The sequence below is a fragment of the Patella vulgata genome, chromosome 2 (assembly GCF_932274485.2).
Source record: "Patella vulgata chromosome 2, xgPatVulg1.2, whole genome shotgun sequence".
Lineage (NCBI taxonomy): Eukaryota > Metazoa > Mollusca > Gastropoda > Patellidae > Patella > Patella vulgata.
In genome coordinates this window covers 51,320,678-51,344,405 of record NC_065880.2, presented here as the reverse complement: position 1 = coordinate 51,344,405, position 23,728 = coordinate 51,320,678, and the positions used below count along the sequence as shown (strand labels likewise).

General features: G+C 33.1%; 2 protein-coding genes across 2 annotated transcripts in view; both read right to left on the bottom strand.

Annotated features, from left to right (window-relative positions):
- LOC126810869 (high-affinity choline transporter 1) overlaps positions 1-21,697 on the bottom strand; it is a 34,401-nt gene extending 12,704 nt beyond the window's left edge. The window contains exon 1 of the mRNA XM_050536190.2: positions 21,485-21,697. Within this exon, the coding sequence (XP_050392147.1) occupies positions 21,485-21,659 (175 nt within the window). The 5' untranslated portion in view covers positions 21,660-21,697. The remainder of the gene's footprint in view (positions 1-21,484) is intronic.
- Positions 1-23,728, bottom strand: part of LOC126810873 (COP9 signalosome complex subunit 1) — a 252,236-nt gene that overhangs the window by 170,878 nt on the left and 57,630 nt on the right. The gene's annotated exons all lie outside the window — the stretch shown is intronic.

Here is a 23,728-nt window from a genome sequence, read left to right as displayed (position 1 = left end):
TTGCTAAAAGGTTCTAAGCCTGAATAGGATAGATCGATTTGGTTGAAACAAACTTTTGCCACCAACAAGTACGATCATTGAATGAATCATAGACATTAGAACTGCAACTGTAGTGTTATTATTGTCTTCATACCAGGCCATCTTGTGGACCTATGCATTGAAATCACCAGATATGGACAAACTGGCTAAAGGGGAGCCACCAAGTACCTGCAACTGAACGGACTAACCCAAACACAAATACATGCTGACATGGTCCCTATTTTAGGGAATGATGCCCCTTCCTTTTCCACAGTAAAGAAGTGGGTCATCAAAAGTAACCATTCAAGAAAACATTACCCGGGTGCATGACATTGTGATGGCTGATTGACCACTCAGCATACTGCCAGTGTTGTGGGAATGATGCCCCTTCCTTTTCCACAGTAAAGAAGTGGGTCATCAATAGTAACCATTCAAGAAAATATTACCTGGGTGCGTGACATTGTGATGGCTGATCGACCACTCAGCATACTGTTAGTGTTGAGGGCATCTCTCATGAGAGGGTTGAGAACATTATCGATAACAGGTTAGGAATGACAACAAATACATGCCAACATGGTCCCCACTTTAGGGAATGAATGCCCCTTCCTTTTCCACAGTAAAGAGGTGGGTCATCAACAGTAACTATTCAATAAAACATTACCCGGGTGCATGACATTGTGATGGCTGATCGACAACTCAGCATACTCCTAGTGTTGTGGGCATCTCCCATGAGAGGGTTGAGCACATTATCGCCAACAAGTTAGTTTCTGCAAGATGGGTGCCAAATCCCTTGACTGCAGATCAAAAACGTGTCAGATTCCTGGCAGAACCTGATAATATTTTTGGCCAGATTAGTAACCATGGATGAGACCTGTTTCTAAAAATGAACTAGCCGGTCATCATTTTCCTAATAATGATGACACCATGTCAGCTGAAATGAAAGACTTTTTTTTGGTTGGCTGAAGAAAATTTCTTCCTGACTGGCATCCAAGCCTTACAACATCGTTGACAAAAAAATGTACCCCTCGAAGGGGCTATGTAGAAAAAACGTGGAAACCATCGACTTTGTACAGGTCTTTCACAGATAGACTAAGAACTTTTCCGCCAGCTCTTGTAAATCTCTGATCTATCTATACACCTCTTGCCACATTTTCAATCATCTTTCCTCTCTTACGCTCACGGTGTGTTTCCTCAGTCTCTCATTACAATATTTTGATCTGTAAATAATGATGATGTTTCACAGTAAAAGGCGACTTTGTTCTTCGATCAGATGATGGTTTCTGGAATGGAGTCGAACCAACAAAAGGTTGCCAAGCATTGCATGAAGGTAAAATAAAAGTTCTTGTCCAACAATTGCAACAGCAGATGAACTCAAACACACTGTGTAATTAAAACAATAGGTGGCACTAAAAACTATGACAGGCATCTAAAAGGAAGCCACCCTGTAAGATGCTTTTCTTTCTTTTCATGTGTTTAAAGTAGTGTTGCAGTTTTACGAGTTATTTTATAAAGTTACAATAAATAATCATACATCTGTGAAATTATGACAATCTTCAAACAATGGATTAATATATATTTTTGTTATGTGTAAAAATTATTGTGGAAATTCAAAATATTTAAACTGTTTGAAACGATATAGGGTTCAATGTCTTGCTTTTTTGCACCATCTGGGCCAATGAAGACGGGCATAGGCCATGGCATGCAGTGTGCTATGAGGGTAATTTTCCATGACAGTGACACTACAGTCTACTCTTATTTCATTTCAGTATACTCAGATGACTTTGTTGAATAGTTGAGGTTATAGAAAACGGGCCTGTTCAGTTTCAAAACATGGTTCATGTTAAAAAGCTTCTATGTGACATGCAGGTCATTTTTCTTTTGTCAACTTTGTTTCCAAGTAATTTAGTCCTTTATACTTTACATAGTCCAATTAGAAACTTCAATCTGGATGGAAACAACTCTTTTCACACAAAAATACTTAACCTCTGTAACGGGACAGAGCAAACATTCTTGTCGTATTCAGTAAAGTTTTAGATTCTGGAATGAAAACACTATTCGCATTCGGAGCAGGGAGTAGTAAAAAAATCTGTTACCTTGTATCTCTAGAGGAAACAACTATGACCATGACCGATTGATTACGCATTGCACAGTTTTTCACTGCATTTTATTCAGATATCGAGGTATGAAACAACATAAACCTTTGAAGTCTAAAAGTATCAAATTTTAAATAAAAAGAATAGGAAATATTTAAATTTACTGTACATATCAATTCATTGTCAAGTCGAGACATTTGACTGCTGATCAATTAGAGCATTATGAACAGTCTGACAATCTCAGATTGTTAAACTTTTTGACATTTATTTATCCCTGAGGATTTCTTTACAAAAAGCCAATTGATTGATCTAGTAGTGTCAATAGTTCTGAATATCCCTGATGTGGAGCTGTTAACACACTAGGAAAACATCTAGGACAATAAAGTTTTATGAACAAGCTAGCCTAGATATATGTAATTTCCAATTGTTCAGAACAGTTAACATTTTGCATTATTTCATAAATATAATGATGAATTTCCTGATAAAGCTGTTTGGAATAAAAAAATAATGTTTATCTTTGTATACTATATCAATAAGAAACCAGTTTTTGTCTATTATGTGTTTTGTGTTGATATTAAGAAACATTTAGTAAAAGTTGCACTGTGGAGATGAGTGCTGTTCATGAAACATGAAATTTGAACTCAACCATAATTATGGTGTAACAGTGATTAAAATCAAATATTGTTACCTCTTGAGGGTCCATAAGCTAAACACACAATTTTTTGTGCAATCAGGGGCCATAATCCAGGAAGTTAGGGTCCGATATATGCCAATATCAAAAGGAACCGAGATCTTTGGGTTATAAACATATTTTAAGTTTCATAAAAATTGAATAAATCCACAAGCTAACAAGTGGTTGCTATGAAAGATACGGACAGCGTACAATCTTAAAAAAAAGATTTTTTGTACAATCAGGGGCCATGATCCAGGAAGAGAGGGTTTGATACGTGTAAGTACTGGAAGGAGCCCAGATCTTTAGGTTATAAATAATAATATTTTTTAAGTTCTATCAAAACTGGATAAAAATTGTGACCTCTAGAGGGTCCACAACCTTAAACATACATTATGCAAAAGCTACATCTGCCTATTGCAGGTCTTTCTTTATGCCTGAAATTTTATATAAACTATTAATTAGAGATTTATTAACAAAACAAGACCATAATCAACTCTCTATGGCATAGGATACTCAAGATTTTAAATAGATTAGAATGGCTCGCCATTCAAAGATTTAATTTAAATATGGTAAAGCGAGGCTAAGTCTCGAATATACCAGTGCCCTGATAACCACAATGCACACATCTTGTCAAAACTACAAACAGTGATAACTTGGCTCAGAATGAAGTAATTTGAATGAAATTTTCAATATTTTCATTTTACATTAACTATTTTTGAGCTATTATACCAAGAATGTTCAGCTCTTTATCTAAATCTTACATAATGTATCTTTAATATTACATACTTTTACACCGTGATCTTTGGGATATAAATCTATATTTAAAGTTTCATCAATATTGGACAAAAATTGTGTGACCTCTAGATGGTCCACTACCCTGATATTACATACTTTAACACTATTTGCGTACATGGATCGGCCGTTTTGTCCGGAAGTTTCAGTTTGATTTTCACGAAATTCGAACTCGGCTGTCATTATGGTGTAACGGTGATTTTGACGAACGATTTTTTAATTGGTTAAAAATTGTTACCTCTAGAGGGCCCACTAGCTGAAAACGCAATTTTTCATACAATCAAGGGCCATAACCCAAGAGTCTGATATGCGCAGATATCAAAAGGAACTGAGATCTTTAGGTTATAAACATACATTTCAAATTCCATCAACATCGGATACAAATTGTGACCTCTAGAGTGGCCACAAGCTAAAAACGTGATTTTTCGTACAATCAGGGGCCATAATCAGTGAAGTTACGGTCCAATATGTGCTAATATACTGAAAGAAACAAGATCTTTGAGAGATAAATCTATATTTCAAGTTTCGTCAAAATCAGATAATAATTGTGACCTGTAGACTGTCCACAAAAAAATTGTGGATGGACGTTCGGACGGACAGGGGCAACGACAATATGAAAAATCATGTTTTTATGCGTCCACATTTTTCATACAATCAGGGGCCATAATTCATGAAGTTGCTGTCAGATACATGCCAATTTCAAAAGGAATCGAGATCCCCTGGATATAAACCTATATTTTAAGTTTCATCAAAATCAGATAAAAATTGTGACCTCTAGAGTGTCCACAAACAAAATGTGAATGGATGGATTAACGGACAGGGGTGATAACATAATACGTCTACATGAAAATGTTGGGTGTAAAAACAATGGAAGACAAAAAATAAATAAATAAATAGTTGAAGAACATATGAATTTAATTAAATTGAAATTACAATTGTTTGGTGATTTTAAGATTTTATTAGCTAGAAGATTGCTTTAGAAACTTTAGAAACTCTCTCCAGCTCAATTTGAAAATCATTACACAAATACTAAGGTAGACAACGGTATCAATATATATAATAGGATTATAGCCATACATAGACAATATAATCATCTTACTAAAAATAATCAGTATTTACGGTTCAGTATATATTCAGTTTATATTACAGTTTCTATCAATAACATATGGTAGACATCACACACATTCACATATCACTTATACATATTTCGCAGTTGTTTTTGACATTTTCTTGATTTATCAGTTTCCATATCAGTCTCATATTCTCAATGTCCAGTCATGATGATGTAATACATTGACTGCATCAGCCAACTTTAAGTGAATTAATTCAGCCCGGTTATAACACTAGGCGAATTTAGCCAGTTTACATTTTTATTGAAAGGGTGATTACTTTCGATCATTTTCATCATGTTTTTATAATACAAGAATGGCTGCGCATTCACTTTCAGTGCATATGACCTCATTTTACCTTTGACCGAATATCTCGAAAATGCCCCAAAGGTGCACTAATTACCACTCAGCAACGTATGCTACGAAAAATTTTACTATAGAAAAGTTGGGTTTGGTTTTATGCCCATTTAATGACACCCCCCCCCCCCCTTCCCTGCACTAAGCCTCCAGATTATTTGTAGCATGTTGAAAACCAATGTAAATTCCCTACCCCCACCCCAACAGTTATTAGCACATTGAAAGCAAATATGAGCATGCCAGTGCCTTGCTGAGCCACTATGGATCCTTTATTTTTTGTCAGAATGTTCTTTATAAAGTTAATTGCTGTGATTATTACAAAGAAAAAAAAGAGAGATAATTTTCTAGTAAAAGTTAAAGCCAAGATAAGGTGCCTGCTACTAAGATAAAAAGCCTATGTGACGTGCATAATCTTGGTATTACCAACCATAAACACATGATGAGAAAATAGCTATGTCTGCTCTCAGGAGAAACATTATGTGATTATTGGCTACATTAGTTCATAGTGGTGGATCACGCATGGTATTGATCAGCCGTTTTACTACAGGTTCAACAAAATGATCAACATCCCTACACCCTGTTAATCTATCGTACTAAATACTACCTGTCACAGTCCTGACAGCCCCGTGTAGAGAAGTAAATAGTATGATACCCTAAATCAATGATCAATATCATTAATTATTCACAAAAAGTGGAAATGAAACTTGGGATAAATTTAGATCAATGGATAACAAGAGCTATATTAAGATTTAGTTTTTTAACTAAGAAAATCACAGTAGAGAGAATGAATGAATGGAATGGGGTTTAACGTCCTACTTTTCTGCACAGTTCATCAAATTTTCATTTTTATATGGAAACAGAATATAAGTTCCAAAGGTATGGTGTAGAATAACTCTTGAACACAAATTTTGAGATTAACATATGCTTCATTTTTATAAATATTAATTGCTAGAGCTAGCAATATTCCTGGAAACAGATATATATCGCGATGTTTTATAAAATGTCAATAATTTCAGTTTATCACTTTTTAACTGTAAAAAAACATGCACAACAAGTCGACAGTGAGGCTGATGTCCCCCACCGAAATCCCGAAATAAATAGATGAGATATAATAATTAATTGCACGTTTATCTTTTTCAAAAATATCGAGCAATTAAACTGATTATCAACTATACTCTAAGTTTCATCCCTCTCTATCGGATAGAATCAAAGTCAAAGAAATTGCTTAGCTCTGCTTATAATTAGCTTTAGCAGGAAATGTTAATCATTGAACTCAGTCAAGACATTCACCTAATGAACAGCAACATCAAGTTTAAACATTCTACCTTAATTAAAAGCAGAGTTGTTATGTTCTAAAGTCTTGACCAATCAAATTGCTTATTCCTCCATAGCCTAAGCAGAAAATTCTCATCAAACTTAGTCATGGTAAATGATATAATGAATCTATACTCAGAGTTTCATAACTCTCACATGATCATAACCAAAGTTATTGTGCCCAAAAGCATCAACCAATCAAATTGCTTATCTCTGCTTACCCTAAGCAGACAATGCTCATCTTTGAACTCCATCAAGGCATCGACCTAATCACAAAGTTTGAACATTCTAACTCAATTCGAAGGAAAGTTAGTGTGTCCAAAAAAGTGTGACGGACAGACAAACAGACAAACCCATTTTAATAGTCTCCAGCTGGGGACAAAAAGTTGGAAATACCCCCGGAGTATTTACTTGACACTTTCTAGTCAATATTATTAAAAGTTTTTAGCCAAAATACAGTACCAAATTTACAAACAAAATTTTATGAGCTGGTTCGAACACAGATCTATCTATAGCCATGAAGACTTGCTAAAAATATTAGTCTATGTTGTTTATCACAATTTCAATTTCCAGTATATTAATTATGATATTTTATTTAAATTAAGAATATTTACATGGAGAAGGCACAAAAAACATTAAAAAAAGCTTGTGGTCTTTCGGACCATGCATGTTTTTTTATAACTATGTGTATTCAATTAGCCTAGCAAACTTGTTTTTTTCTCATTCAAGCGCATACCTTCTTGAAAATGCATTATGCAATGCAAAAATACTTAATTATACTATATGTCAAAAAGTGTTCATTGATTGAGTCAAAAAAAATTTTCTGGATCACAGAACACCACGACACGACGCTGAATGATAATCAGTCTACCGGAACTCTCAATATAGTTGGTATTATTTACATTTCTGCTTTATTAAAATTTAATTCAATCTGAAAATCAATGATTCCTTTTGAAAATCAAAGCATATGTATAAACAATTCGTCAAGAAATTGAATTGAAGCAGGGATAATTCTAACGGTATTGGTCAGCTTTGAAAAGAGAGCGAGAAGTCAATTGACATAAACAAAGCTCTTTATCGGCATTTGCTAACTTCGTGGAATGAACACTCAGGACTTTATAACAATAATTATTGCTATTTATTCATCATTAAGAATAAAAATATCGTAAATAACATAAAAAGGAAGACATTTTTTCAATATTTTTGTTAAATATCTTTTAGAAATATATCAAAACCACGATATATTGTGGCATGTTCGATTTTTTGATGTTTTCTGAAAATGGTATTTTTGACGTTTTTATTTCTGTGACGGTTTTATATCGAAAAACCGAAATATCGCCAAGCTCTTCTAATGCTAATCAGTATGTTCAAATTGTTAAAATATACAGTTTTAAAATTACCAATTTCTTGGTATTAGAAGGACTACAGGCCTATAATATGCAAAGTATTTACTCCTATGGTTTTGGGGTTTTGATGATTTGTAAAAAGATAAATCGGTAATCTCATATGCATTTATTAAACAATGTTTTATGCCTATTTGAAATTGAATTTTAATATCATAAATTTATTATTATTTCTTAATGAAGGCTTTTGTTAATAACACAGTGACAGCATAAATCAGAGAAGTTTTATATAGGAGCCAAAGCTATTTTATATTGGGGAAAAATCATTTTAATTTAGTAAGATAGATGGGCATTATCCAATAAGGAGTGTGGCACTTTGGCATTTTCGGGGGGTTGGATGGTCGAATGGTTAGCACAGCTGTGCTGTATCATACGGTCTGTCATTGAGTCAACTTTTGGGGTTTCGATTCCCCGGTTGTACGTGACAAGGAGTAGGGTGACCTGTCCAACCTCGTGGGTTTTCTCTGGGTCCTCCGGTTTCCTCCCACTGCTAAAGACCCCTACGCGCAAGCGAATGGTTGAAATAAAATTGAACCATGTGTTGGTCCCGAAATGACCTAGTTTGTGTCAAGTGGATGTTAAACCCCATTTCTTTCTCTCACTTTGGCATTTTCAAAGTATTATTGAAAGGGTCCATGGGACTAACATTTCAAATCTAGACATCGAAACATTGGCTATTTGGTGTATTAGTTTAAAAGTTGTTAAATACTTCAAAAATTTGATATGCATTATTTCCATTGAAGCCTGCGAGTAAATCAAATGCCAAGGTCAAGAAAGTGACATACAAGTTCAAGGCCAACCCACCAATAAATTTCAAAACAAATAATACTCAATAAACTCATTTATTTAATCTCTCTAAAGCTGTCTGACCATGTACAAACATTGCTAAAACGTATGAAACTCTCCCCATTGGTATTGTAACTGTTAGTTCAACCTGGCAACAGTTTTCAGTTTCGAAGCGTTTACCCTAAGTACCCTCACCGGAAGTGTGCAAGCAATTTTAACTAAAATCTATTTAAATTTCATTTTAAGTTACAATTGATCTTCGTGAAATGCATAAAATTTAAAATTTTATTTTAATTTTATTTAAAATCTCTTTTAGTTTTTGTGAAACAGGGCCCTGAATTTAACAGCAGAAGATCACAGCAATAACATATGAAAATGATGATTTCACAAATGCGTCAACACACTGCAGATCATTTATCTCAAACAGAAAATACTGAATTAAACAGCATGGGATTGTTAAAAATGTGGCTTTTAAAAAGGTACAGTCAGTACAACACCTACAGTTCTGTGGAAGAGAAAGCAATAGGACAGGTTGACACACCAAAGACACACTATTACTTTAATTCAAGAGAGCATGAGCACTAGAGTCATCACCCAAAGGTATGGATGCATAGTCATACTACCATACTGAGACTGGCCAATCATTTCCTGCTTACAGAGCTCAGTAGAGATCGGCCAATGTGTGACAATGCTTCAACAGGACCAGCATGTTATCCAGCAATATCTGAGTGATCGCACACTGTAATCTTCCAGTAATGCTGCTACTATCGGGGTCCAATTAGATTTTATAAGTGCTGACACAGTTTGTCGCCAGACAACCTTACATAAGACCAAGTCAGACTCAACACCATCAAGATCACCTACATGGATGGCATGGTGTCCTCTACTTTGATGAATTAAAATTTCACCCACAAACTCTTGACAGAAAAGTGTGAGTGGGGCATTGCTGTGGTGAAGGGTATGTATTGCTGCTAGAGGTGGACACACACTTTGATGTGATATGTGTTTATTTCTTGCAATGGCCATGTATTCTGTCTCGTCCATAGGTTTATCTTGTAGATTTTGTTTTGCATGTAGTACGGTTCTCCTGCACTTACTATTAACTGACTTCTGATTGTGCCAATGTTTCACTGTAAAATAAAATTTCAGCCAGCATTTCCTGCCAAATCAGTGGTGTGTTTTCATTGTGTGACTAAATAAAGTTACCTTGACAAACATGACCACTTAAATCCCCCTCCTGCAGCTGTAATAAAGAGAGAGGGAAATGTGGTTTAACGTCCACTCGACACAAACTAGGTCATTTTGGGACTAACATATGGTTCAATTTTATTTCAATAACTTGCTTGCGCATAGGGGTCTTTAGCAGTGGGAGAAAACTGGAGGACCCGGAGAAAACCCACGAGGTTGGACAGGCAGCCCTACTTTTTGTCACGTACAACCTGGGAATCAAAACCCAGTTGACTCAATGACAGACCTTATGATGCTAACCATTTGGCCATCCAACACCCCAACCTCCAAGCTGTAATAAAACTCAAGATGTGTTTATATGTTCTACACATATATATGTCTACAGAGATCTAATTATAAGTTGTTGTTCAATTCAGCACACTTGATTATCATCTATTGTATACAATTTTCCAGCATTAAAATATCATGCTTGTTGTTCTTTGTCGCAAATACAATAGACTTAAGAATATCAGTGTATTATGTCAAAGATTTTGTTATTTTACAGGTTTAATAGTAAGTGCTATATAATTTTTTATGATGAAATATTGTTAATTAAAAAGATATGGGGCTGTTTAAAATTTAACAAGAGTTTTATAATTCTTACTTTTTGGCAAAGTTGTCTTACATTAAAATGGGAACATCATTCTCTGTGATGTGTTTCTCTGGATTACACCTAAACTAATTAATGTCTTTCAATTTATAGACTTTGAGGTACTATATTTTATTGTTAATAACCAAGGATATCTTGATTGATACTTTCTGATCATTTGTACCCCATGCATAAAGGAGGTGCCAGACCTACAGTTACTAGATTATTTCACAATTATCACTGTACTATCCTGATAGCCATTTTTTACAGGGCTGAAACAAATCCACAAAGTTCTAGGAGTGGAACTATAATATAAAGATCTACAGTCAATCACACAACCTAATCCTGTGATCGCATCCAAAAATATCAATTGTAAATTTTGTGATAAATGACTAGACCTATAAAGTAGCTAGCTATTATATATAATAAAGTGGCGGCAAAATTGTGACTGAATCTTGACTGTAAAACCAAACTGTGGTAGGAGTCTGACATTCAAATAGTGAAATGAGAAACTAAAATAACAAATATTTAGAAGTCTGACTGTATAGTATTAACTTTATACCTCTCATGCAAACTGTTGGAATTAAAATCTTTGATTTTCTGTCTTGAAAACAAACAAATATTATATTTCAATGCCATCTATTGACAAAAAACAAAACCATCATAAACTGACAACTTACTTCAATAAAAACAGGAACACCTTGATATGAATTTATTTGAACAGCAACAACATTAAAATCAACTAACAACTAAAATGTCAATTTTTTATGATAAAGCAAATATCCTGACTTTGAATGAAACTCAAGTCTAATTCATATGGTTGTTATTAAAATGTTGCCACTAGTGACTTAAACTAAATACTTAATTAAAATGGTAGATAATATTAACCAGCAGTTGCCAGGCAAGATATGCCCACATTTTGCAAGAGATGGATAGAGAACAAGCTAAAAAAACAAAGTGTTTTTTTCGAAAAATCAGGGGCCATAATCCAGAAAGCTATGGTCTGAAATTGCGTAAATTTCAAAAGGGACGGAGATGTTTGGTATACATAGATATATTTTCAGTTTTGTCAAAATCGGATAAAAATTGTGACCTATAGAGGGTCAAGAAACCTTTGTATTACATACTCTTTACACGAGTGGCCATTTTGTCAGGCAGTTTCATTTTGATTTTCCCGAAATTCGAATTCAACCTTCATTATGGTGGAATGGTGATACAATTAAACAGTTTTAAGAATCGGATAAAAAATTGTGACCTCTACAGTGTCCACAAGTTAAAAACATGATTTTTTTTAAAATCAGGGGCCGTAATCCATGAAGTTACTATGCGATACATGCCAATATCGAAAGGAACCGCGATCTTTGGGACATAAACCTATATATATTTCAAGTTCCGTCAAAACTGGACAAAAATTGTGACCTGTAGAGTATCCACAAACAAATTGTGGACGGATGGACAGACAGGGGTGAAGACAATATACATCCACACAATGACTACATTTTATTATATTGAACAAGTGTAAAAGATTAATTGCTGACAATATATAGCTACCTTTGGACATTTAATTTAAAAATACAATTTATATTTGGTGTTAATAGAATGACAAGAATCAAAACAATAATATGAAAATACTTCTGCCATGCATAATGATGAAATGCTGGGTTATATAACCACATAGCATGTAAAACAAATCATCTATTCAATTTATCAATTATACTCCATATATAGTAATACTAACTCAATATGTACATTCTCTCTAGATTCTAAATAGACAAGATGAATTCATTTAAAATCAATTCCTCCCAACTAAATCTACATGATTTCTACTCTAATTTATAGCGTGATAATGCCATTAAAATTCTTTCGAGGCTATCATCAAGGGAACAACTAATTATCACAATAATCTAATGTCTGGTTAAGGTAGTCCTCAGGGTATTGTAGCTTTCTTGTAATTTCACTCCTGTATGCAAGGACTGAAAATAAAATGAACAAGAGTGTTGCATCTTCAGGGGATATGCATATGGTGTTTTACCCGGTTTTTTTTGTTAAACTCTTTTAAGAAACCCTCGCATAGCTCTCAAACATTTGCAAAAGCCATTCCTAATTTTAATACTTAATAATTGTATAATATTAAAATATTTGACCTTTAGTAATTCGTATACCGATAATATGTTGCTACTGAGACTGCTTAATTCATAAATTTATAACTTCAACTTTGACATAGAATATTTAGCTGATTAGTTATAATTTTACAATTTAAAACTTTACTTAAACAAGTTTTCTTTTTGAATTAAACATATTTATATTGCAAATTCTGTGTTACTTAATAGCAATATACATAAATTAATCATGAAAATGAAGCAATATAGGGGGCCTTATATTTCTCTTGGTAATAACTTAAATTCGATTAAGTAACAAGTAGGCATTGTTTATATTCTAATAATATTTATGTATTGTACAAGTAACAACTCTAATGACTTTAAATATTAACACAAAGTCGAGTGACAGTTCCTGCAAAACTTGTACATGCTTAAATAAAAGTCCAATAATGATTAAATACAATGAGTTAATGCAGTGCAAGGGTCCCTATGTCCAGTCCTAATGCACTGGAGTCATGAAGCATGCACCATCACATCAGTACAAGGGTCCCTGTGTTCAGTCCTAAAGCACTGGAGTCATGAGGCGTGCACCATCATGTCAGTCATCATCGGTGTTATGTACAGGCCATAATTGTGTTTAAAATGTCCTCATATAGTTTTGGGGTTCTTTATTTTTACTTTGGGGGCCCTATGTTCGACAAAGAAGTTATTGTTATTGCATAGTTTGGGGACTCTTTTTTTAGTTTGGGGACCCTTTTTTAGTCTTGATCTTACATCACTTTTGATGAATTGGTAAAATTGCCACATGCTAATTTTAGCTAGAAACATCAGGATATACTCTAAAGAGCACCATTTACTGCCATTTACAGTTTGTTTTTCAAAAGAATTATCATGACAGGGAGGGAGGGAAGACAACCCATGCCCCTCCCCTACAATACCATATAGAGTGGGGGCTCCTCACAGGCTGGTCCCCTCTCCGTTCCTGAATGTAAAAAGAAAATTCATGCTAAAAGAGACTGTGGTTATTGATTGGTATCAAAGCTACATCAGAATCTGTAGTAGCTTTGTGCATATTATATTGTAAATACCATCGTTAGAGAAACAGACAAATCCTTGATTCCTTAACTGGCATAAATCTATCTACCTCGCCTGACTGACAAACTCAGCGAATTGGAACAATTGAAATCGACAACCATTGCTTAATTAAAGTTAATGTCATGTTCTGGATGTGACATAACAAGTTATTACAACACCACCATTTCTACACTATTTCCGTAACATCGTTAAAAATCTCCCTTTATTGTGTTTTAAAATATAATGCAGATTAAAAATTAAATGAAACTATGGTAACCGATATAATTTTTTCCTTATTACATTGTATGACTGGTTGTATTGTTTTGAAAAAGGACTTTGCATTAGCGTTTTAACATTTTAAGTATGGCTTCAGTAAGTAACAGTGATGCACATTTCCCTCAGCGTACTTTGAAAGAAGCTAAGAGTGCTTTAAAAGAAGGGGAAAACTCAGTCTGTATGAAGTTTTATTTGAACTTTAAATACCACATTTTATCATATTCCTTCAAGAAGAGGACTTAATTTTCCTTTTAAGGAGCTCTTGCCAACAATTTCAATATTTAAAGAAAAGAGCACATTTGTATCTGCTACACACTAATTGACATAAATAGCTGTTGTACGGTATATTATTTTTTAAATAGAACCCAATGGGAGTAAACAGAGTATTAATGACTATAATTAAGTGACAGATATTTCAAATACCATAAATTTGGAAAGATTGTACCATGCTATTCTATAAAATTAACATACAAAATTTTCTGTAGATTTGAAACAAGCAAAGAATATGCTGTAAGTCATAAGATACATTTTTGGTCCTAGATTCTACAACTAGCTCGAAAAATCAATTGTAGGAAGGTCTAATTGATTATAATGAATAGGCCATCAATCACGCCTTAACGAGCTAAGATAATGAATTGTATACTGTCGGCATGATAATGAATCAACCCTTGGTACAATATTTTACAACACCAATTTGTACCACTCCCAAATTATTGAAATTTGGGGACAATCATTCTTACACATGATCTGAGAAAGTGAGATCTAAAATAGAAACTCATGCATCACTATAAGACATGGCTAAATTTCATGCCATCTCCAAACAGACGTAATTGGCATATACTAAATATGGTAAATTTGTTTCAGTTCCTGATTGCGTAAAAAAAATTCATGACAGATGTTTGCAATAGTTTCATAATACATCAATATTTCATGGCAATCCAATATTAAATTATTTAAACAAAAAACAAAACAAAAACCCACCACACTTTATTTCGAAATCTTCAAGTGTCACATTTTTATTTTGAAAACTACAGATATGAGCACCTCTATAGAATACGTTAAATGTACGTTTTATAGATGAATACTTGATTCTATTCTTGGAAGGTCAAATGTAGAAGTTGTAATTAAGAACATGTCTCACATCCCTTAACAATACAGACTCAAACAATCAGTCAGCTTTTATCTGTTAATATTCAGGTAAATCAGTGTAAGAGATTTATATTGTAGAATGAATAGTAACAGAGTAAAAAAAATATAACTATTGTCAATCATTCATAAAACAAAATGTCCTAGGACAAGCTTTACTCATCTGGTATGTCAACTACAAACTCAATTTAATTAACTTGATCTAATATCATATTTATTCAAAATATTCCTCAATTCAACTAATTATCGAAATTCAAAGCAAGACCAAGTTAGTAGACCTGAAAATATGGGTTTTATTTTTAACTACTGAACTAGTACCTGACATTTTGAACTTTGTGTCAGATATCTGTTGATAATTATCAATAAAGACACACTAAAAAGACATATCTGAGCATGACAGACTGAATTTCTGCTTGACATTGTCTGTGACAGGTGCCTTACTTTCAGACTTGCTTGTTAGAGCAAAGGAGTTTGTACCAGAAATTTGTGGAACTGCTTTGAATTTACTGTTGGGCCTACAGTTGTAGGATGTAATGAATCTCAAGAGTGTCTATATCTCAGTGAGGGACTGACAATATTGCTTCGAAATTTGCATACAATCAAATTTGAACACCCCTGATGACAATATATAGTCAAATAAAAAGAATGTTTTTAAGTATAGTAATATGAGACTAAAACTTTATAATTTGGATCACAAACATAATATGTTGTGACTTTATTGCAATGAATCAATATCAGACCTTATGATCTAAAACACATGTTAGATCACTCAGACACTGGATATCAGTAGCCAATATTTTCATAAGATAACATCAATAATGATTGAGATATTGAATTCTAATTCATGTTTTTAATGTTGAATATTATGGATAATATTGAGCTATAGATTTGTAACTTTATTCTTAATCTAATATCTTATCAGGATAGATAAAATCTCAAAATGATAAACTTTGGATCTTCCAGAAGGCAAGCATACACTGACTCATGCACAACACTACCTATAACTAGATAAAGTAACTAATTGAACCTCAATTTCAGCTTGTATAAGTTTTCACAATTTTTTCAGTTACACAATGTTTAGTTGATGTATTTGATCTTTTATTGTGTGTGGTTCAGTCCATCTGCAATTACTTCTATGAGAGGGATTAGGTTTTTTTTTTGTTTATTAGCTATATGAATGAAACTTTAAAATTGCTCAATCTGCTAATTAAAATGTGTATTTTCTTGGTATTTACAAGACAGAGTTATCTATTATAATCAATAGAATTTCTGGTGTCAAAATGGTTGATACGCTAATGAGACTACAATGCTTTGATTTTTACCGCTCGCCAAACACAAGATGATTTATACAAAATGAAGTGCTCCAATAACGATACCAAATTATTCTGAAGTCTAAAAATCAATGGAGAACACAATAAATATACCAGAAACTTCTTCTCTCCATCTTTAAAATGGTCAGTTGTGGACCATTTATCTCCTTTATTGTCACGCCACTATTTCTGCTGCATTTTTATGTAGCATAAAGACACGATTTATGATGAAGATTAGTTCTAAAGAATGTAAGAGGATTGTCCTTTTTCTTCCTGCTTGATTTTAACTACCCTTCCACTTAAGTTGTTATGCCAATGAAACACGCAAAGATCATCTCTAAGGTTACCCATAATTGGATGTAAATATCTCTGACTGATCTTAAAGTTCTGTGATAGATACTGGCACATCAAAATTTTTTTCATGTTAACCCAGCACATTTATTCTTATTTGACTGTAATATGTCATTCAAGGTCATAAAACTTTAATGGGATGATCCAAAATAATGAGGTTACAGGACAAGCATTTGGAAATCAATTGATCTGTAAAGAACAAAATCGAAGAACAGACCCTAATCAGAAAAATTTGGCTCAAGAAATAAAAGGATTATTGACTACAAATCATAATTCCTTGTACAGGAGTAAATCATCAATATATGATTTAGGCTATATTATAAATTTCACTTTCTTAACCTGAAGAATAAAGTTAAAGATCAAATTTTGTTGAAATTGGAAAAACTTTGTCTTCAATTATAACTGTTACGTATACCTTTATAGTTTGTAGGAAGAATAGGTCAAATAAAAAAGTGGTGATGTTGGTCAGTATAGTAAATAATACTGTACAAGATTGCTCAACTATTTTTAGTTCCAATCTAATTGATTTAAATAGCCCATTAACGCTAAAATGATTCTAGGTTTCTCTAGAATGTCAAATATTGCTTGGGGCATCTCAAAATCTGCTTTTAGCTTGATGGACCATGTAAGATATTACATTATCAACCAATTCAAACCACCATCTGCTAACAGTCCCAGTATTTGATTATGAGAATCCAAATTCTTATTCGGTTCTATTGGCGCGTTTTGGCATTCTTTAAAAACAAATATCAAATAAATATCCAAAAAATTGTCAGTTTAAGGGGAAAAAAAGATTACATAATGAGTTCTACACATTCAAATTTAATAAGTAATCTGAGTGACACAGATAAATAAACATCCAAGCCTGATCATCTGATAACTGTTGAGTATCCCTAAAAGAGGAACATCAAAGGATAGACCAATATGTACATCTAAAGTTGTTTGTTGAAAGTTTGCTAAAACATGTCTGTAATCCTAGATAAATTCCAATAAATCATCATTCTATTTTTCATCTCCCTTGATACCATAAATCAATGTCTTTTCAGAAAAACAAAAAAACAAATTTCTCGTCATAAAACTAAAAGGTAAAAGCAAACTGATATACTAAAAAGGAATTAAATGAAGACAAAAACATTTTTCACGCATTAATCTAATTTATATTCCATTTTCTCTTTAAAATGGTGGTCTAAATCTGGGGCTATTTGGAACAGAACCAATTTAAAAGTGAAAAACATGTACATGTAGCATGCAAAATCAATTGTTTCTTCTAATATTTGATGTTTCCCAAAGCAAATTAGTTGAATTTGTAGTCAGTTAGTCACTGCCGGGCAAATTCATCTGATGAGTGACAGTAATCAAATTTGATAAACCAACACTTGCAGTTAACAAGCTGCCATTACACACACGGAAAATGGCTCAACGAAGAAATGGATGTTGAACCACCGCGTCATAGCAAATAAAGATAAGAGGTTTACCAACAATCGCCAAGATACTGGTTACCATGTCTGCTCAAGGGCTAATGGAATTTTGTAGGAATTTAACTGTCAGATGTAAAATCACTGATATCTTAATGGGATAATTTGTACAGTTGGTCAACTTGACTTCATCAAAACCTAACAATTAAATGTCTTTGAAAATGAAATGAAATGGGGTTTAAGGTCCTATTGATGTCTTTGATACCCATCTTTAAAATTATTTTCTACTTTCTGGCAATTATTCCTTTGGTAATAATTTCTTTTGAAAATGATCATTTGTACTTTTTCTGATAACACTGACTGGATACTGGATAGCTATACCAACTGTAATAAATGTACAAAACACATACTGTGACACCCCTTAATAAACCTTACTAATAAAGTATTAGCTTAATATTATTTACAGTTAAGTAGCACTATGAGAAAATCCCATGAGAGTTTTAAAATTATCTTTAAGGTAACAAGATAGTGTGGGTAGCAGCTAAAGCTGTCTGCCCTTGTGACTATACGATTACTGAATGTCAGAGGCGTAGAATGATTAATATGTAACCCGTAAAAAGGTGGAGAAATCAAGAAAATTCAATAGAATTTTGTGGAGCAATTTCCCATTGGGACTGACTTTATTTTGGTCTTGACGCAGTAAACTCACACTGGTTTTAATTGGGAGGTTTGATTGATTGTCGTTACGTGTCGTGATAGATGAACATGGCGGGTAGAATTGGTAAGGAGATTGAAAAATCAATCTTTTTGGTGTGCCATAAAAACAGTGTTGTTGTCAAGTTATACATTACAGAATTATCCAGCTTCACTTGGTAAAAAAATATTTTCTCACCAGAACATGTGTTAAACGTCATGTTGATATCCAATAAACTATTTTTAAAAATATACCGTAAAAGACAGATTGAGAAGTTTCTAATTTTAGAGTCATACCATATTAGTTGTAAATAATTATTTTTTTCATATCAATCAATCAAACAAAACCCAGAAGACATTCAGGAGAACAAACAGAGATTGGGTAATTATCAAAATAATGATTTTTACAGTGATAAAAAAAACACACCTAAACCACTTTCAAAAAAATAATTTCATTTTTATGCCCGACTTAAAAAGGAAAAAGTCCATTTTAAGTAAGACTCTCCTGTGTTATTAGAAAAGATTATCTTATAGAAGATTGTTGCCTCAAAAAAATAAACAGAACAAAATTATAACTTAGCATTTTATTCTGACAATTTTTGCAAGTCAAATCACACATAAAAAATAGAAATTTGAATTGCCAATATAGTTTTACATATTTAGGAACATCACTATAGTTGCCAATACAAAATCAAAAAAAAAAAGGCTTATAAAAAAAAAAACTTGTTTAGGTATTTCAATAAAATAATAATTTTCCAATTATTTTGAAGAACCTGTCAACATTTTCTTTTTGATGACTAACTTATGCCCCAGTCTTACTAAAAAATGAATAAATATGAATATAAATGATAGAGCTAAACCGAACAGTATTTAAATTATCAGAGAAAGACAAGGTTAATGCCTACTGCACAGGATGTCACAAATTCAGGTATTGTTTCCCATAAAGATAGCAGCTGGTTTTCAAATAGATTCGATATTCAAATTTTCAGCCTCTGTTCGATAATTTAATGCAAGATTAAAATACTTAACAAAATTTCATACAAAAAGTAAGTGCAGGTGGAATATACTACATACAACAAAACCAACTACACGATGAAACCAGAAACAAATACTAAAGGATACCAATGACAATTTTTTAAAAGAAGAGTTGAAAACATGTATGTATGAAAAAAAAAAGACTAATATTTGCGAAAATCAAAAAGACATAATTCTTTTATCTTAGACTAATAGTCAAAATTGTCAGAAAAAAACCCATTTGCATCCAACAGTTTTATGTTCAATAACAGGGCAGATTTAAAATCATCTTAAATCCCACAAAAAATGTCTTTTTAACACCTATTAAGAGTTTAATTTGCATTTCTTTCAATAGCAAACCAGCTAAAAATATCTTTTGAAAATGACAACATATATTCTGTGATATTCTCTTCTAATATAAGACAAATTACTAATAATCAGTTCCTAAGGGAATCGTCTTTAACAAGATAATGTCCAATAACACAGAACTAACAGTTTTCTTCCTGTAATAGAATTCTGTCTGTTTTTATGCTTCAGCAACTCATAATGAACTTCACCGTACTAGGACGCATTTGCTTCCACAATGGAAATTTGTTTTCTCAATGGAATTTGCTAGAAGGGAAGGAATTGCGAGAGCATAAAATTGCTTTGTTTGATGCTTCATGTCAAAGAATAATGAAATATATAAGCTTGAAGCCTCACCTTTTTTATTCGAACAATTATTATACCATATGATAAAAACTAATTAAGTTACCACATCATTGCTTATAATGATAACTACACTTTAATTCCCAATATAGTACCAGTTTATGAAATTGGGGATCACTAATTACAATTATACAAAAATGTCTGCAAATATGGTATAATCACTTAAATTTTCACAACTTAAACTGGTTTCCTCATTGGATACATATCATAATATTGTTTCCATGTTACCTCAAGCACGGATCAAGTATTTTTGAAATGTGGGTCTGGGCAGTAGACAAATCTAGTTAAGGGCACACTTTCTGTGGTCGCGGACTTGGGAAAAGGAAGTGAAATATTGAAATATAAATCTCTAGATGACCGTGTTCAAAGTACAAAAAACATGCAAAGAATAGCAAATAGGTGCTGAAAATCGACGGGAGACATGTTCTACATCACCTCATGGTTCTTTAACATAAATCATCTCATCATTTATCCTAATAGTATGTTAATAAGTATTATGACAAAAGTATTGCTTTTTAAAGGAACAATGCCTTCAGGATTCTACTGTCAAGGGTAAATGAAGAAACATTATGATCACAAGTGAAGTGTTTATTTTTAAATTATAAAAAGCTATTCATAACTACTTGGCTTTCTCTTCAGTCTCTTGTTATGAAAAGATTTAATTTGAGTGGAAGATTTTGTAATAAATAACCTTCCCCTCATAAGCATTATGCGTTATTTGATGTTTGATGTGCTACCCGTCTACTACTTTGAAAATCCATGGTTTTCTGTTAAATTATTATACTCCAGCTGATGCTACTTTTTGCAAAAGTAGGAACTATCCAATTTTTAGTATTCATAGCTTAAAGTACACCTATATTCTATATGCCTTGTGTTCTAGTAATGATCTGCTGATTCTGTGCAAATCTTTGTTTTCACGCATGTAAATTAAACAAAAGTAAATACTTTTTGTGTAAATTATCTATATCATTTAACTAAATCAGTATGCTTTTCTGGGAAACAATGAGGCATTACTTATTTTAAGTCCTGTTACTTACCTGTCATTGTAAATATACCGATAAGTACTCCTATGTTTCTCCCTGCTAACATCACATCTTCACTATCTGCACTCTGTCCTGTTTGTTTTGATTTCCGGGCAGCCCATAATCCCACACCTAATATAAGTGAATAAAAAAGCACTATAGCTATAATTCCAGGTATATGTACTGCCATGATGTGTTTGTGTCTTCAGTCTTTGGAATGGGTGCTGCTGAAAGAGAACAAAAAATATGAACATTTATATAACAAAATAAATAATCCTATGATCCTCTGCAGCTGTATTCTATCATGTTCTCAATAGCATTCTTAACTTAAACAATTGTGAATGACATATCGGTACAGGCAATGAAACATATGCATGCCAGCAGCTAAGTCGTCAAAGTAGTTATCAAGCTAATTAAAGCTAATTAAAACTAACAAGATTTTATAACAAAGTAGTCATAGGCTATAATTCAATATCAATAAAAAGCAAATGGTTTTCTTCCCATTAATAGAATAGACAACCAATGTAAATTTCAGAAAGATAGGTTAATAATTACAGTCTATAAAGTTCCACCTGACAAAATTTCTTAACAAGGAAAGTAGCCCTGGAGCTTGCAGGTGATTATTGAAAATCAATAGGCTTCTTCATTTCAATGAGATATACATATCTTATCAATTGAAACCAGCGGCTGCCAGGCAGGATACGCCCACATTTTGCAAGAGATGGACAGAGAACAAGCTAAAATCAAAAATGATTTTTTGTACAATCAGTGGCCATAATTCAAAAAGTTATGGTCTGAAAAGGGACTGAGATTTTTGGAATATAAAGATATGTTTTAAGTTTCATCAAAATTGGATAAAAATTGTGACCTCTAGAGGGTCCATAACCTTTGTATTACATACTTATACACAATTTGCGTACAAAGAGAGGCTATTTTGTCGGGCAGTTAAATTTCAGTTTTCCTGAAATTTCAATTCAACCTTCATTATGGTGGAATGGTGATATATCTAAACGATTTTTTAAAATCGGAAAAAAAATGTGACCTCTACAGAATACACAAGCTAAAAATGTGATTTTTCGTACAATCAGGGTTTGAAATTTGCGTTCTGTTGTTATCTCTGTAGCCACCAAATATTAACATTTATTTATGATTTAATATTTCATACATATACATCAGGACACGGAACGTGATTTACATAAACGTTATTATTTGATGGACATGGAGATAACAACAGAGCGGAAATTTCAAATGCATGATTCTCAATATTTAAATATTTCAGATTCGCCGGTTCGCCAGAAAAGCGACGAATTCAGGAAGTTACGATCCGATATGCGCGATATGGGATATAAATATTGCATTCCAAGTTTCAGCAAAATCGGATAAAAATTGTGACCTCTAGAGGGTCCACAACCTTGATATACCATATTTTACACTATTTGCGTACAAGGGACGGCCATTTTGTCTGGCAGTTTTGGCCCGATTTTCTCGAAATTCGAACTCAACCATCATTAGGGTGTAACAGTGATATATAAAACGTTTTTTTAAATAGGATAAAAATTGTTACCTCTAGAGGGACCACAATCAGGGGCCATAATTCAGGAAGCTACGATCCGATATGTGCAAATATCGATAGGAACGAAGATCTTTGGGTTATAAACATGTATTTCAAGTTTCATCAAAATCGAATCAAAATTGTGACCTATAGAGTGTCCACAAGCTAAAAACGTGATTTTTCGTACAATCAGGGGCCATAATCCATGAAGTTATGGTCCGAAACATGCAAATATCAAAAGGAACTAAGATCTTTGGGAGATAGACCTATATTTCAAGTTTTATCAAAAACAGATAAAAATTGTGACCTGTAGAGGGTCTACAAACAAATTGTGGACAGATGGACTAACGGATGGACGGGGGTTACAACAATAAAAAAAAATATATGGATAATTGTAGAGGCCATAACAACTTTACATAGGCACATGGGATAAATGTCAAAAGTTAGTACCCTGTGTGTCCTCCTGAAGCAGTTACAAATGCCATGCAACATCACTGTACAGAGGATATAAGCCCCTACATGACACATGTGGGATCTTTCCCCACTCTACTTGCAATGCTCATTCCAAATGACAGAGACTTTGAAGTTGGGGACCCTCAGAGAGACAATGTCTAATATTGTCCCATTGATGCTTGATTGCCTTGTCAGCACTCCATGAAGAATAGCTTGAGAACTACTACAAATTAAGAAGCTTCTGGACACATGTA